This window comes from Equus asinus, chromosome 20 (genome assembly GCF_041296235.1).
Source record: "Equus asinus isolate D_3611 breed Donkey chromosome 20, EquAss-T2T_v2, whole genome shotgun sequence".
In the NCBI taxonomy this organism is placed as follows: Eukaryota; Metazoa; Chordata; class Mammalia; order Perissodactyla; family Equidae; genus Equus; species Equus asinus.
Window position 1 is genome coordinate 87492941 of NC_091809.1, and position 17017 is coordinate 87509957.

At 36.9% G+C, this 17017-nt stretch overlaps 2 protein-coding genes across 2 annotated transcripts; both read left to right on the top strand.

Annotated features, from left to right (window-relative positions):
• The first annotated feature begins 1064 nt into the window (after window positions 1–1064).
• Window positions 1065–2000, top strand: LOC106830361 (olfactory receptor 52J3-like). Its single transcript, XM_014839943.1, has one exon. It carries the CDS (start codon window positions 1065–1067, stop codon window positions 1998–2000), a length of 936 nt encoding a protein of 311 aa, XP_014695429.1.
• Window positions 2001–15125: 13125 nt separating this feature from the next.
• Window positions 15126–16076, top strand: LOC106830120 (olfactory receptor 52A1-like). Its single transcript, XM_070491546.1, has one exon. The coding sequence runs from the start codon at window positions 15126–15128 to the stop codon at window positions 16074–16076; it is 951 nt and encodes a 316-aa protein (XP_070347647.1).
• The last annotated feature ends 941 nt before the right edge of the window (window positions 16077–17017 follow it).

Below are 17017 nucleotides of genomic sequence, written 5' to 3' on the forward strand. Positions count from 1 at the left end.
TTTCCCTATTCTCTTCCTCTCTTCCACACAATCCCATGTTTCTTTCCTCTTACTTTCTTTTTTTCTTCATGCCTTAAGCTTCCCTAAAGTTTTCTCTTCTTCCTTGTTTTCTCTGATTTTCTGTGTTAAAAATGAATTATCACAGGGTTGAATAAGATCCTCTGGATATTGCTCAGTGTAAGGTTAAAACTTTGTTAATTGCTCCTGACCTGGGAGAGCTGGGTCCATAACCAGTCCTTCCCTCAAACATGGTTACTTTAGCTCCTCTGACCACTGTCTCTCTTGGATGTTCTCCTTGTGTACAAGAACAAGGAGAATCCCTGAGTTCTCTTTGTTGCCTAATATTCCACTGTAACAAAGGGATTCACATTCCTCTAATAAGAAAGGTTTTGGATCTAAACTTGTTCTCTCCTTGTTGAACACCTGTGCCCATCTCAGTTTAAGATTTGTTTGATGGTGTTGATCTGCAAGTCTTTACTGAATGCTTCAGTGAGGAATACCTGTGGGTTTTGGAGGTGACTTTTTCAATTTGAATTCATGTGAAAATTAGTATTAAATGAAACATATTGAAGGCAACTGGCATATAATGTATCATTATATGTGTGTTGTTTTTGTATCTGTGTTTCTTTATGTCAGTATGGCTGTGTGTAGGTATCTACATGTTTATTTGCCTTTGTCTTAAGGATTTATGTTTGTCCTCAATATCCTCAATTTGGGAAGTCCTACATTTTATATTAGTCTAGATACCAGTCTTTGCTCATGAAAAAAAAGTACCAGAGTATAGTCTTTTGGTTCAGAACTGCAGAGGATGTTATATTATCTCTCAGCATTGACTATGCTATTAATCATCATAAATGATCTGTCCCTTGGATTCAATTGTGTCCAATATCAGTCAGGAATCTTCCTTTTGGTTTACCCAGTAAAAGAAAACAGATAAGAAACATTATCTTTGCCTTCTCTTGCACCGTAATAAAATAAAAACTAATAGTTTGAGATTATTCTTGCATTTATTTTTTTCTTTCTAGGAATGGACCATATCTTCTCCTATTCCAACCTAATCTACGATGCCCCAGCAAAATATAACCATTTTCCATCCATCTACATTTTTTCTTTTAGGCATCCCAGGGCTTGAGACTGCCCACGCTTGGATTTCTTTGCCCTTCTGCTGTGTTTATTTGATGACTTTTATTGGCAATGTCACAATTTTGACAGTCATATGGACAGAGAGAACCCTCAGGGATCCAATGTTCTTTTTCCTGGCCATTCTATCAACAATAGATCTGGCCCTTTTCACATCCTCAGTACCACGTATGTTGGGTATCTTCTGGTTTAATGCTCATGAAATTGGCTTTGGAGCCTGTGTGGCCCAGATGTTTCTCTTACACACCTTCACAGGAATGGAGTCTGCAGTCCTGCTGGCAATGGCCTTTGACCACTATGTAGCCATCTGTGCACCACTCCACTATACAACCATCCTGACAGCCTCAGTGCTGTCAGGAATTGGGATGGGCATTGTATTGAGTACAGTTGTGCTCTCATTGCCTATGATCTACCTAATCCACCATCTGCCATTTTGCAATGCCCACATTATTGCCCACACCTACTGTGAGCACATGGGCATTGCCAAGTTGGCTTGTGCCAGTGTTCAAATCAATGCCATGTATGGTCTCTTTGTTGCTTCCTTCCTTGTCCTCGTCCTGGTACTGGTTGGAATCTCCTATGGCTACATACTCCATACTGTATTCCACCTCAAATCCCCAGATGCCCGTCACAAGACACTGAGCACTTGTGGCTCCCATGCTGGAGTCATGTTTATTTTCTATACACCTTCTCTCTTCTCCTTCCTCACTCACCGATTTGGCCAAAAAATATCCCCTTATGTCCACATTCTTGTTGCCAACATCTACGTCATTCTTCCACCTGCCCTCAACCCTATTATCTACGGTGTAAGGACCAAGCAAATCAGAAAGTGTGTAATCCAAGTATTTACTGGCAAGTAAGGAACACTATACTCATTGATTTTTAAGATGAAGATCTGCATGTCATGACAATATGGACTTCACCTCCATATTGCTACTTGACAATTAGTTGCCAGTTTATTTGTCCACGTCAGAAAATAGTAACTAGAGCCTCAAAATGACAATGATATGATCAGATCATTGAAGCCTTGGGAAATACTTCCCATTTTAAGTTTGTTGGTAAGTTCTCCTTAGTTTTGCTGATGGGCTGCAGCCTCTGGCTCTGGTAGTTCATTATAATTGAGGGAAAGAGAGCTACAGATCTACAGATGGGTCGCTATAATTTGGTGTTGGGAGTTCCTCTGATTAAACTTGGTGTGCCTATAATATAATAGAAGTCTACGTGGAATTTCTACTGATTGGTCTAAGCCTATTCCAATTCTCTATTATAAACATTCAGATAAATTTGGGAGTATATAACAGTCTAGTAATATTCTTTTCAAGGATCATTTTCCAATTTTCCTTGTTCAAAATCTCATGGAACTGTTGCCATCATTTTCCCTGTATTTTATCTCATAAAGACAATCTTAAGAAAATATCTAAAATTGACTTGAAAAACAATCAACCCTTTCTGTTTCCAAAAAAAATTAAAAAAAAGATGATTTAAGAATTTAGTTAATCCACTCCCAGGTAAATGTAGAATTAAATGAGAGTATAATTTTTATTCCAAAGAAAGGAAAAGTGATGTTATAAATTCAAATCTGGAATCACCAGTTGGAGTTAGTTTAATTTTTGGCAGTCATCTGTACAGCTTTCACACGAGGCCAATTCTTCACTTCTGGAGTCCACCAACACCCATTCTGGTGTGAACATAATGGGTTTCTAGAAGTGAATGTCATATCATGATAGATATAGGACCTGGAAAGTAATTTTTCTGAGTGAGCTTTAGCTAGTGTTTTGCTGAAATTTTTGTCAGAGTTTGTGGTAAGCATAATTCCTTTCTTTCCCAATGATGACTGGTGAACAGGAACCAATTTCTTTTTCTTTTTCGTGATGTTACAGTTTGTGTAATAATGTAAGTACATGATATTGGGTATCTTAAACTAATTGCCATGGGGCTGTCTCAATGTTCAGCTTCATCTCCCAGTTTAGGGAACAATACATTTTCAAGTTCCAGGTGGATAGAAACCACAGGTATAATGTGATTTGCATCACAGTAGAGTGAATGTAGTTTATCCTTTAATTAAAATAAAAAAATTAGAATCAATTATCTGATAATACAGTACTATACATAAGTGTGGGGGGGGGTCTTTGCCCATTTTATTAGAGATAAAGTTTTAATTGCTCCCAGACCTTACCAAATACTTTGACAAAAGCATTTAATATATTTTTCCATGTTTTTAGAAAAGTACATAATGAATATTCAATTCTTTGTCATGTGGATTTCACTTCAAGTAAAATGAATTTATAATAATTTAAGAAAAACAATTCTATACTAATATGTGAAGGTAAAGTACATAAAACAAGGGACAATTCTTCACATTATTAAGTGATATTTCAATTTTTAAGTTTATCTTAACAGTTCAGTAAAGTAGAATTCCCTCAAAATATTCTCATGAATTGGAAGCATTTACACCTCCTGCCTAGTGGTGTTGTAAGTTTCACACCTGGCTAAATGTAAAGTTTTTTAAATAATGACAGTTTAAGAAAAACTGAAGCTTTTGTTCTAAAGAACTGTATTGGTCTGATTGTGGAATTTATCTTCCCTTTTCAGCTCCCGTTTTATTTTCATTTGCATTCAAAACAGAGACAAAATAACTCAGTAGAAAATTATTGAAAATATACCACAAATCTGCCTCATAAACTCAGCTACGTGAACTCTATAAAGCCTTACAAACTTCATTTAGGAGGAGAAATGAAAGAGCCTAGCGTCTTCCAGGAGTAATTGTTTAGGAGTGAACACTGACATAAGGCAGTCATAAACTTCTGATAACATAGAAAACAAAATATAGAAGGAAAACATACAAAGAGTACGGGTAAAATGGATCTCTCAAGAACACTGTTGCCAGGTAAAAACTATATAAAATAAACCAACATATAACACAAGTGAATAAAATAATAATTAAAAAATGTGCCTTTAATAGAGTGGTTTCAGCTAACTCTCCTGGTCAAACTCCAGAAACGAAGCTGAAATAATGGTTAGTATGATTTCTTGTCCCAAATATCTCTAAAGGCATACATATAACTATTAATTCAAATATATCACAGACATTATATGAATCTAATGACACAATACAGCTGGCTTATTAAAACCTTGGTTGTGGAGGCAAAACTAGGTTTTCCTCCATGACCCATTGTAGCATCTTCACAATTAAAAAGGTGGCCAGGTTATGCCTTTTCATTTTCTCAAGACTGCAAGGAAGAGTTGTTAAAAGCAAAAGGTTTTTAACACTCACCTGAGGAAGTCACATAGTGATATATAAGGATGTAGATGTCTAAGAACAAGAAGATCAAAGTTTTGAAGAGAACATCGAAACTCAGCATCATAAAGGAATTTCCTGGGCCCACGATGACAGAGCCAGAGTCTTGTAGTGCTGAGACGTGAAATTTTCCACCTATTTTTGTAAAAAAACAACAAAACACTATATCAGCATATTCAGATACATGATTACTGTCATTTTGTTATTGATCTGAAAGAATGGAACTAATTCATAAATACACAAACACTGAAAAATATAAGGGTAAATCTATATTTTAGAATACACTATATGTCCACATATAACCTAATAATGTTGTATTTGGTGTTTTTTTAAGTGTTAAATACATTTAAAATAACATAAATGTGTATGATGTCACATTTTTACCATAGTTTTTTATATTTATTTGGGCCAATGACCTTATCTCTGCAAGTCGTATGAATTTCATTACTCTACTTGACTCAATCCTAGTGTAATGTTGTTGAAGTTTCTTTTGTTTATGTTTACATCACTAGTGACTATAGTAATGCCAATACAAAACTGGCAAGTCATTCAATATTTGTTGAACGAACAATGTGTCTTGAATGGACGGAATCACTATTTTTTCCACATAAAATAATTCCCTCTGGTACTTATGAATGATATAAATACGTTCACCAAAGAAATATTTATTTAAAACACTGTATTTGATATACAAAATCACAAGAAAAAAATATTATTTCATATAATATGCCTCTCCATGCATGACTTCTTTGTAACCTGGTAAAGGTGTGTACACTTTGTAGGTTCCATCATAAAGCCTCATATGTAGAGAACAATTTTCTGCTTTTCCTGCATATTTTGGCTTCATTCATTAACAATTCATTAACTTTACTTTCTACCACACTTACTGGTTGGATCAGATCTTTACTCCAAATCTTGCAGATGTACAGTAGATACTACAGCTGCAACTACTGCTACCACTATTAATAATTATTATTGTTTTTGTTAGTACCATAATACAGTTTCTAAAAAATTTCTTTAAAGGTAAATGCTTGCTTAATTTCTCTATTTATTCATACATAAATTTAAACACAAAAGTGCAAATACTGGGTAATCAAGTGTCTCAATGTAAGATACTCAGAGAACTTAGTTTGGGAAACCAAAATAATCCACAAATTTATACAAAGTTCAGAATTGTTACAAACCTAGAAAACAAAACTGCATCAAGTGCTTCTTAAGCAGCCTCTAGAACCATCGGCCCTCATGTGTCTCTTATTCCAACTGAGCTGACATGACAAATCCTTGGTGGGCTCTGTATGAACTCACTCAAGCACAACTCATAATGCTTCACCTTACACCATGTTCCAAACCCCCTTCCCCGAGTCAAAGCTACCAACACTATTAATCAGAAAATGTAATGAGGTGATGCTTTTATTAATGCCAGGTGGGAGCCAGTAGGTAAATGATGTCGTCTTTCCTCTCCCACAAACATCAATCATGAGACACAAGTTCTAAAGAATGGGCCTTGAGATATAGCACATAGTCACTTTTAACAGCAGCCAGTTCCATAATGCATCATAATCAAGGACCTCCTGCTTTTCTAGTCCTTTTGCCCAGGGCTTTGATTTTTGGGGAAGGGGCTATAATGGAAGGAAGGAATAAGCTGCAATCCCAGTAACCGTTCCAGTCAGTCAAGATATTAAATCATGAGAATAACACACCCTCAGAGAATTTAAATATTAGCACTGCCACTAAGGCTTGGTAATAAATCATAAAATTTTAAATAGATATATGTCACCAAGAAGAGGAATGAAGGAATAACTTTGTAGTCTGATTATTTCCTTTTCCCTAATCAATCACTCTGATAAAAGGCCATAGGTCCTTTTAACGAAAGCTGGAACAAAGACTAAAGTTGTACACATCTGGCGGTGTAGTGGATCCTTCTTCTAGAGGATCCTGAATCCCCTTCATTCAAGGGGTTCTGAGTCTTTAAACACCCTCAAATCTAAGAAGTGATTGAGCGGCTATGACTCCCTGTGCATGATTCAAGTTAAGCTTTTATTCGCTTGATCTAATGATTTCTTTCAAGGCAGATGTAGAAACTTTCAGGTCATTTATGTGGTACTGAGCCAAGAATTCAAATCCCTGAGTTCATCCTTTTCCTTTCCTACTTTTTCCAGTGCTATTAGGAGCAACCAGTCAATCTCATTACACTTAGTGTAACAAAAATGGTCTAATGTATCAAATACATGGTTCACCCAGAACTTTTTTCTTATACATATTTGATTAAGAGTATCCAATGGTGATATTTTGTGGATCTCTATTGCCACATTATGCCATGGACTATCATGCCATGGACTATCAGCACTCCATTTACTAGTGAATAGAGTCACTAGCACCTTTAAATCTAATCATATTAGATATCTAATTCCAGAAACTTTGGAACCAATGTAGAAAAGTCATCCTTAAGATCCTTTTCCTCAAGACCCTGCTCTCAGAATCAAAATCTCTATTAGTCAGAGTTCTCCAGAGACATAAAATCAATAGGACATACATATATATTAAGATATATATACATACCACACACATTATCTACCTGTCTCTCTCTATCTCTCTCTCTCTCTCCCTATCTATCTATCTGTCTATCTGTCTATCTATTTATCTAAAGAGAAGTTAGATCTGAGACTGTAGAGGCTGGCAAGTCTGAAATCTGCGGGGCAGGTTAGCTGTCTGGAGACCTAGGGAGGAGTTGATGTTGCAGCCTCAAGTCCAAAGGCATTCTGGATGCAGAATCCCTTCTTCCTTGGGGGTCCTCTGTCTTTTTCTCTTAAAGTCATCAATTGATTAGATAAGGCCCATCTAAATTATGAAGAGTAATCTGCTTTATTCAATGACTACTGATTTAAACGTTAATCACATCTAAAAAATACCTTCCCAGCAACATCTAGACAGGTGACCAAACATCTGGGCATGCTGCCCAGTGAAGTTGATATATAATATTAACCATCGTAAAGAATAAATATGACAAACATGGCTCTTATCTTCCTGGAGCATAGTAATAGCAGAGAAAATGAGAGTGAAAGAATTAAAGTCTATACACATCTATGAGAAATGAGTAAAAGGAATACAGAGGTGTTCTCTAAATATCAATTTAAGGAAACAAACATGAGAGAACAGAAATGAGTAGAATTCACTGACCTAGAGATAGAAAGTAAAAAGTGATATCACCATTAACGAGGGGACTGATTTTGTCACACAAAAAAAACACTAGACCTAACACAATCAACATTTCACTAAAAACTTGGGATAAATATGGAGTTAAAAATCAAAGCATTTTTGAACTTGTATTTCTTTCTAAAATATTATTTTAAAATCTTTATTGATATACAATTTACGTACCATAACATTCAGCTTTTTAGTCTTTACCATGGCTTTTACTATCTTTACAGCATTTTCCAGCCATCACCAAAGTTTAATTTCAGAATATTTTCATCACCACAAAAGGAAATCCCACGCCCCTTAGCAGTCATTGCTCATTTTCCATGTTTATCACACTTCCAAACATACCATCTAATCTCTCACTTGCAGCATATGTCCTGGCTTCCTTGTAATACAGAGAAATTAAAAGCCATCAGATTGAACCCTTGATTAATCACCATATTCACACATGGATTGTATCTTTAACTATCATTTCCTTCATTCCTCCCTCCCTCTTGCTGCAATGGAAGAATTTACCTTCTCTCACTTAACATTAATCCCTCCACTGCTACCCTAAGCCCTTTGACAGCATACGCCATGTTTTTAAACCATTGTGTCTATGGCAACTTGATTCCATCTCCAACTGCTCTAGTATTTCCTTCCATCTCTCTCTTGCCCATTTTTGTCTTATGCTTAAAATACAGGTTTTCTGTATTTTAAGGATAAATAAAATTTAAGGATAAATAAAATTCCCTAGTATTACACCCTAGCCTTCTTTTCTTATCGCTTTAAACAAACAACTTTCCTGGAAATCATAAATATAAATTTAACTCAAGTCCACTCAAAACATTTGCCCATACAACTCTTTAATATTCTCATTGTTTCTAGAACAAAGTTCAAGCAGCTTCAGATAATTAGACCTCTATTTACACTCCAGTTTTATCTCTTGCCATTAATCTCAAACTCTTTTACACAGTCACATTGACATTATTTTTTAGTTCTTCTCTAACCAATCTGTTAAATAGGCAGGTCGTTTATCTGAAGCATGCCTTATGCTTTTATTCGTCACCTGACTGCCTCCGATTCACCATCTTAGTTTTATTGTAAACATTGTCTTTCAGGAAATCAATTATTGGAATCTCACCTCAAATACTTAGCCTACCATGTCACCTTTGTTCTCCCTAACAGATGTCTTATCAAATAATGATGTATTTGTATTTTTTTCCAAGTGTAATCTCCAACAACGCTTAATACTGTATCATTGCTGGCTTAACTCTGTGGGAGACCTGGGGTGACCTCTTCAGACAAGGGATAGGATCTTAGAAACTGTCCACTTAAAAGTGCTCACTGACAAATAGAAATGGCAAGCAATAGGATATATTGGAGTATATGAGGCAGCCATTTGATGTAAACCTAATTCGGCCTGACTTTGTCTTTTCCAAAAGGGCCTGACTGTGGCCATTGAGCATGCATTGTATATCTGCTTTAAACATTTACTATGGCAAGAACAAATGGCCTTAAGATAAAGGTGCAACTTCCCCCTACATTGGCATTTCCTTAAGGATAAGCATCTTTCCTTAGGTTAGGAACTGATTGCTGTGCTCACCTTTGACCACCCAGCTCGAGACAACAGACTGCCACTCTGCTGTGTCCACCAAGACAGCAGACCTACCTGCTATTTCCATCAATCACTGTGCTGACAGAGCAGTCTTGTGACTATCATAAAAGGGACATTTCAATCATATGTGAAACATACTGTTTGGGGGTATATAACCACACTGTGCGCCACACTTCTTCAGTACCCCTTCTTCCTTTGGGAAGAAAGGCCCTGGGCCATGGTCCTCACATTTTAGCTCAGAATAAACTCACCCAAATTTTCATTTATAGATTGGCTATGGATTATTTCATCAACACTATGAAATTTGGGGAATCAGGACAGTTTTTAAAGTAGTGATAATAGTAGCAGCAGTAGAATGGTATTTATAAGCAGAATAGCACCTGCTCTTCCACTTCAGATAGAGTTCTTGCCAGATGATTGAGGGTAGAAAAGATAATTAGGCTTCATTTCAACATCTTAAGAAATCTCCATCTCTCGCCTTCACCTAATCTCACTCTTAATGAACTCAGAATCAACTAAATTGCTCTAAATGTGACCCAAGACAAGATATCCCCCACTTTTTATTCCTGAGAGACTCTCTTCTAGAAACCAGAACATTTTTTGACTCTGTGTTCCACGTCTGACACCAACTCGCCTCTAGGAAAGAAGTCAGGAATGAGAAGAGCAATGATGCTCTAGGAGCATCAACAGGATAATGATGCTCTGTGATCAACCAAAGCATTCAGAATATCCAGCCACTCTTCCATTAATATGTGCTGGAAATTTTAGTGGAAACAAAGTGTTGCAACCTGCCCATTCACATGCCAGGCCAATCCTCAGCTTATTGCAGCTAAGTTTCTGTCCCTACAAGTTGGTAACTGGTAGCTGATAAGGGGTTGTGATGGCAGTTTCTTTAAGGAAAAATTGATAGAATAGGGTTTTTAAGTCTTGTTTGACTCAGTAATTTCTTTGTTCACATATTGCTCTTTAAAATTTTTTACCAAAAACAAGATAAGAGGCTAGATTAATATAATTCAGAGTTGAAAGATTTTCATAGTGCCAACGAAAATAATCCATAACCAATCTATAAATGAAAATTTGGGTGAGTTTATTCTGAGCTTAAATTTGAGGATTATAACCCAGGGCCTTTCTTCCCGAAGGAAGAAAGGGCACCAAAGAAGTGGGGTGCACAGACTGGTTATATACCCCCAGAGAGGATGTTTCACATAGGATTGAAATGTCCCTTTTACAATGAAATGTCCCTTTTACAATAGTCGCGAGACTGCTCTGTCGGCACAGCGATTGATGGAAATAGCAGGTAGGTCTTCTGTCTCAGTGAACACAGCAGGGTGGCAGTCTGTTGTCTCCAGCTGAGTGGTCTCAGGTGAGCTTGGTGGTCAAAGGTGAGTGCAGCAATCGGTTCCTAGCCTAAGGAAAAATGCTTATCCCTAAGGAAATGCTAATGTCAGGGGAAGTTGCACCTTTATCTCAAGGGCCCTTGTTCTGGCCATAGGAAATGTCTAGGCAGATATGCAATGCGTGCTCAATAACCACAGTCAGGCCCTTTTGGAAAAACAAAGGCCGAATTAGGTTTATACCAAATGGCTTCCTCATATACTCCAATATATCCTATTGCTTGCCATTTTTATTTGTCAATAGGTAATTGGGTCACATTTTCTTGTATTTCTGAATCCCAAGTAATTAAAGGCATAAGCAAGGTTGTTCCCAGGCTTTCTGAGTTTTAGTTGACTGGATCTTCATTAATTCTAATGTTTCCTGGTTTAGTGAAAATGAAAAAAAGATAATTAAGAGGCAACCAGCTGTTGGTGTCTGTGGAGATATGATGATTGTTTGAGTAAGCTAGACAGTAGAAGAAATATAAGAATCATATGCCTTGAAAATATATAGTATCTGATCCCAGCAGCTCAGTCGTCTCTGCCTCAGGACAAAGGATATTCAACTTCCTTTTTACCTTCTTGCTTCTGTTGAAGATCACCCATTATCACCTTTTCTTCCTCTTTCACTCAGTAAATAGGAGAGAGACAACCTCTTACAAGATGGTAGTTAGATAATTTTTTAAAAGCAAAGGGTAATCCAGCTCATGCCCTGTTTTCTCTCATAGAAACTGGATTTAATGAAATTTCGATGCATGTGCTTTCCCTACTTTAGATCTATGTACTGAAATCCAGTAAAAGAGAAGTAATTATTATAAATATTTTTTTTTCTTAAATCAGATGACCTTTTTTAACTGCAAAAATGTCTGTAAACTAGTGAGAATATCACCTAATTATTTCAACTCTAATCATTGGACTACTCCTTACAGGAACAGCTAATCTTATACACAAGATGATAGAGGAAAGCTCTTAGGCTCTAGAAATTTCCTCTTCTCCTGGAGTTTTCTTCATTTCTATCATCAAGAAATTTCCACTTCTCTGTGCTTTGTTTTATCTCTCCTCAATATTCCACAGCCTGAAATATTCTGCCTTGACAAAATGACCAAGCTTTTTATAAGCTACTGTTGTAGCCCAGGGCAGGCCACCCTAAAATATCCCACAATGGTGTATTGATTATTTAAAATTAAAGTTACTTGTTTGGACTCAAAGTAGAGTTTTAACTCTCTTCTCTTTGTTCCCACTGAAAGCAGGAAATAAATCTTCCATGTGTGATCACCAGAGTTAGGGAATTCAGGTCTCAGAAGCCTATGTAAACAAACATTGGTACTTTTGCTAATTTACTGCCTCAAGCCTAAACTATATTTAAATTCCTCACTAATCACATATGACAAATAAAAATGGCAAGCAATAGGATATATTGGAGTATATGAGGAAGCCGTTTGGTATAAGCCTAATTCGGCCTGACTTTGTTTTTCCAAAAGGGCCTGACTGTGGCCATTGAGATGCATTGTATGTCTGCTTAGACATTTTGAGATAAAGGTGCAACTTCCCTCCCCCTCCCAACATTGGCATCTCCTTAAAGATTAAGCATCTTTCTTTAGGCTGGGAACTGATTGCAGCGCTCACCTGTGACTGCCCAGCTCAAGGCAACAGACCTTCCACCCTGTGGCATTCACTGAGACAGCAGACCTATCTGCCTTTCCATCAATCGCTGTGCTGACAGAGCAGCCTCGTGACTATTGTAAAAGGGACATTTCAATCATATGCAAAACATACTCTTTGAGGGTATATAGCCACCCTGTATACCCCCATTTCTTTGGAGTGCTCTGTTCCTTTGTGGAAAGACTCTCCCAGGTTATAATCCTCAGATTTAAGCTCAGAATAAACTCACCCAAATTTTCATTTGTAGATTGGTTATGGATTATTTTCGTTGACACATACCACAAACCTGTTTCTTTGTCGTGTCATTTCCCCAGAAATTTATTATTTCTTTGGGTAAAAAAGATATATAAACTGCCTACTTTGCTTACTTGAGGAACATCATTAACATGATGTCCTGTGCACGTGTACTAAATTGCTTTTTCTCTTGTTAATCTGGTCTTGTGTCAATTTTATTATTAGTCCAGCTATAAGGATAAAGGGGAGTGGATTTACCCTTCTTGATGCTACCATATATTGAGTATTTGAATTGTTCCAGACACTGATCTGTTCTACACGTGATCTCACTTAGCACAGAGCTAAGTGAGGATAGCCTCTTTAGTTTACAGATGAGTAGAGTAAACTGTGAGGAACCCAGTCACAAGTTTGGTTGCCCTGGCCACTAGCCCCATCCTGTGGTTATCTAGGGGCTTCCCAAAATTCACCTCATTAACATAAACTCAGGTGTAGTTTAAAGGTGCTTGTTAGGAATAACAAAAGACATTCCTTTTACCTTTATTGCTCTGGAGCTATTTCAGGAACTGAGAACAAAAGGCCAAATATTATAACAAAGGATGCTCTTATTGCTCTTATCACTTAGGAATTTACAAGCATATTAGGAGCTCTGTGCCAGAAGTAGGGATGAAGACCAAATAAATATCACAATGGGCAAGTAATCTGATAAAAGCATTATCATCAAGTAAGGGGGGTTAAGCATAATATTTATATTTGCCTTTTGACTATCAGGCAATTATTAAATGACTTTAAAGGAAATACTGATATTTTTAGTTTATGAGATCTTTCTCTTTCAGCTTCTATTTTTTCTGTCAACTCATATACCTAAGTATTAGCAACAATGTTCATACATTTCACTATTTCCTCTACCACATACCTCCAAAAACCACACATCGGTGTCAAAGCAAATTATTTTTCACAAAGATGTTTATTGCTTTAATCCATATTTATGACTAATTAAGTACAGTCCACTCATTAGTATTGTAGCAGGATCATAAGCAAATAGATTCCAGTATTCCCCTATTGATTTTTTTCTTTCATATAAGAATTATTGTACAAAAATTCTCTTTTAAACTCTCACACAAGTAATTCACGTGGCCATGAAATAACTATTTATCTGATAGTTTTCAAGAAATTGCCATCCAGAGAAAAACAGAAGTAGAGACTTCTACTGCTATTCATAAAGGATTTCTTTTTCCAGCGTGTCTGAAGATGACAGATCTGAGGAAATCTCTTTGTGACAGTGATTAGGATCAGTGCTTAGGCATTGAGAGATTGGAGCAAATGTGAAATGATTGAAATATTAGAAAGTGATTAATGAAACTGAGACCAAAAGGAGAAAAAAAGCTGTTTTTCTTAAATTGATTTGAATCCTCCTAAAAGGAATATGAGTCAAAATCTGGACAGATTGTAGAAGTAGTGAGGTATTAAGAGCTGAGCCTTATATTTAAAGGTGCTTCAATATTCAAACTACAGCTAACCATTTAGAGTATAGAGTCATAATATGGAGTCAGAATATAGCATAAAGCTATTAAAAAGGAAAAATCAGAAGCCCACTGTGGAATCTTACCCAGAGCTCAAGGAGTATAGTGATCCACTGATCTTTAACCTCTGGGAAGAAAACATAATTACGCTAATCTAGCTTCAGACTATGTTTAAACTAGCCAGATTCTGCTTTTATTTTTTAATACACTATCTTATTTTAAATTGCCCATTCTTCTTGAATTTGGTACCTCTGTATTATTTTTTTTCTCCATTTCTCCTTTTTCTTCTGCTTTATCCTAAGGCCCAGTAAAAACAGTCTATTTCACAATTCCTATTCCATTCAACAAATCTACCCTAAACATAAAGGGGCCTTAATTCATTTAGAGAATCAACTTCACCTGGCTGTGTCTGAAAGCCCACCCTCTTCAAATCTCCTATTAGGGCCACAATTTAGTTCCATAAAAAACAGTAGTTTGTTCAATATTTTGATAAAGGAATCTGTTAATATATGAAAGATAAACTCTCTTCTAACAAACCCCATTTAAGAACCAGTGCCAATGGCTAACGTATAAATAACTCACTCTCCAGGAGCAGGAGTAGTGTGGTTAATATTGGAAGCTCTCATAGGATTATATACTAACGCACACAAGGTGACAGAAACAGCATTTCTTCCAGACACCAGTGCTCTCAGGAGAATTTCCAACTGTAATTGGCTGGCACTTAGAAGTAGATATAAAGGGAATACCCAATGGTGACTTTTCAAACAAACTAGGCTACAGCGCATGAATGATGCCAAAGGTCAGTGCTCTCAGTTTCATACTTTCCTTGTCTACAAGGGCTCAGAGCTAAGTCAGGAATCATGAAACTTTTTCATTTTTCAGCTCTGGTAAAGGTATTGCAGGATTTTCTGCTTCTGCCATCCTAGGGTGTATTGTAGAACCCCAGGGCATTCTAGCCAAATTGCCATCCAAAGCACTGAACTTACTTGTTCAATGCTCAATATGGTTGAATGACAGTGAGGGCTGAAGCATTTTCATTTCCCATCCAAGTTTTCTTCTGCAGGTATCAGAACCAGTAGTGAGAAGACAGAATACCAACCTCTATGGCATCCATCAACGTATCATATTTGAACCCCAGAACCGTAATCTTGATTGGAATTCCTGGACTAGAACATGTGCAGTTTTGGATTGGGTTTCCTTTCTTTGCTGTGTGCCTAGTGGCTGTTTTGGGAAATATCATTTTGCTAATCATCATCCCTACAGAACGCAGCCTGCACCAGCCCATGTATATCTTCCTGGCCGTGTTGGCGGCCACTGACATAGGACTTTGTGCAGCCATTGTTCCCAAGATGTTGGCCATCTTCTGGTTCAGATCTTGCTCCATGGCCTTTGATACCTGCCTAGCCCAGCTGTTCTCCATTCATGCCTTGCAGTGCATAGAGTCTGGCATCCTGTTGGCCATGGCCTTTGACCGCTACACTGCCATCTGTGATCCTTTGAGGCACAAATCCATCCTTACACCTTCCATCCTGAGTCGTATGATAGTGATGGTGGCAATCCGAGCTACAGTGTTGGTTGGTCTATTACCCATTCTAATCAAAAGACTACACCTTTTCCATTCCATTGTAATTGCCCACTCTTACTGTGAGCACATGGCTGTGGTCAAGCTGGCTGCAGAAGACATCCAAGTCAATAAAGTATGTGGTCTTTTCGTGGGTTTTACAATTCTGGGATTTGACATGATTTTTATCCTCATTTCCTACGTCCTTATTTTCCAGGCTGTTTTCCGTCTACATCAAAAGGAGGCAAGACTTAAAGCATTCAATACATGCACAGCTCACATTTTTGTTTTCCTTGAGTTTTACATTCTTGCCTTCTTCTCTTTCTTCAGCCACCGTTTTGGACACGTTGCCCCCTCTACCCACATTCTTCTGTCTACCATCTACCTCCTTGTGCCACCAGCACTTAACCCTATTGTCTATGGTGTAAAAAATAAGGTAATTCGTAAGCGTGTGGCACAGATTTTTCTTCTGAATCATGAATCCCAGCAGTGATCTATCAAATATTTGTGGTCATGTAGAGAATACTTCTATTTCCTACAGAAGGAGAGAGTTTGGACTGTGTGTGTTAGTTTCTGAGGTTTCACACCATTATGCTCAATCTTAAAAGCATTTATTTCCAAAACTATAGCTAGGTTGACATAAAAAGTACTCAAATAGGCCAGCCCTGTGGCCCGAGGGTTAAGTTCACGTGTTCTGCTTTGGCAGCCCAGGGTTTCACAGGTTCGGATCCTGGGTGAGGACCTAGTACTGCTTGTCAAGCCATTCTGAGGCTGTGTCCCACACGCCACAACTAGAAGGGCATGCAACTAATATATACAACTATGTATTAAGGGGCTTTGGAGAGAAGAAGGAAAAATTTTAAAATAAGTATTCAGGTTAACAATGATATTCTCTACCTGTAATGCATTTGAGTTCTAATCTAAACTTTACATTTCCTTCCTTTTATTTTCTTTGTATTTAATTTCCCGTTCTTTTTTACTTCTTCATAGTGAAGCTTTGACGATTGGCTTTCTAACTTTCTCTTTTGGAATGTCTGCGTTTTCAACTGTGGATTTATTTTAACCATTGCTTTTGTTGCATACCACCCATTTTGACATCCTGTGTTTTCATTCTTATTCAATTAAAAAATAAGAACAATATCCATTGTGATTTCTGTGTTAACCCATGAGATATTGAGGCATGGGCTGCTTGATTTCCAAATATTTAAGGAATAATAATGTTTTGTTACTATATTCTAATTTAATTTGATTGTGTTCAGAGAATACATTCTTTGCAATATTAAATATTTGAAACGTGTTAAGACTTGCATTATGACCCATTTTAAGGTCTAATTTGTGTGTCTTTAAAATGAATGTACATTATGTAGTTTTCATTTTGTTGCTTTTTATATATAAAAACAAATCAATGGTTTGTTTATACCTTAAAAAGTAAGA

What these genes read in the sequence shown, in the direction of transcription:
- LOC106830361 (XM_014839943.1), top strand. Translation starts at nt 1,065, where the DNA reads ATGCCCCAGCAAAATATAACCATTTTCCATCCATCTACATTTTTTCTT.
- LOC106830120 (XM_070491546.1), top strand. Translation starts at nt 15,126, where the DNA reads ATGGCATCCATCAACGTATCATATTTGAACCCCAGAACCGTAATCTTG.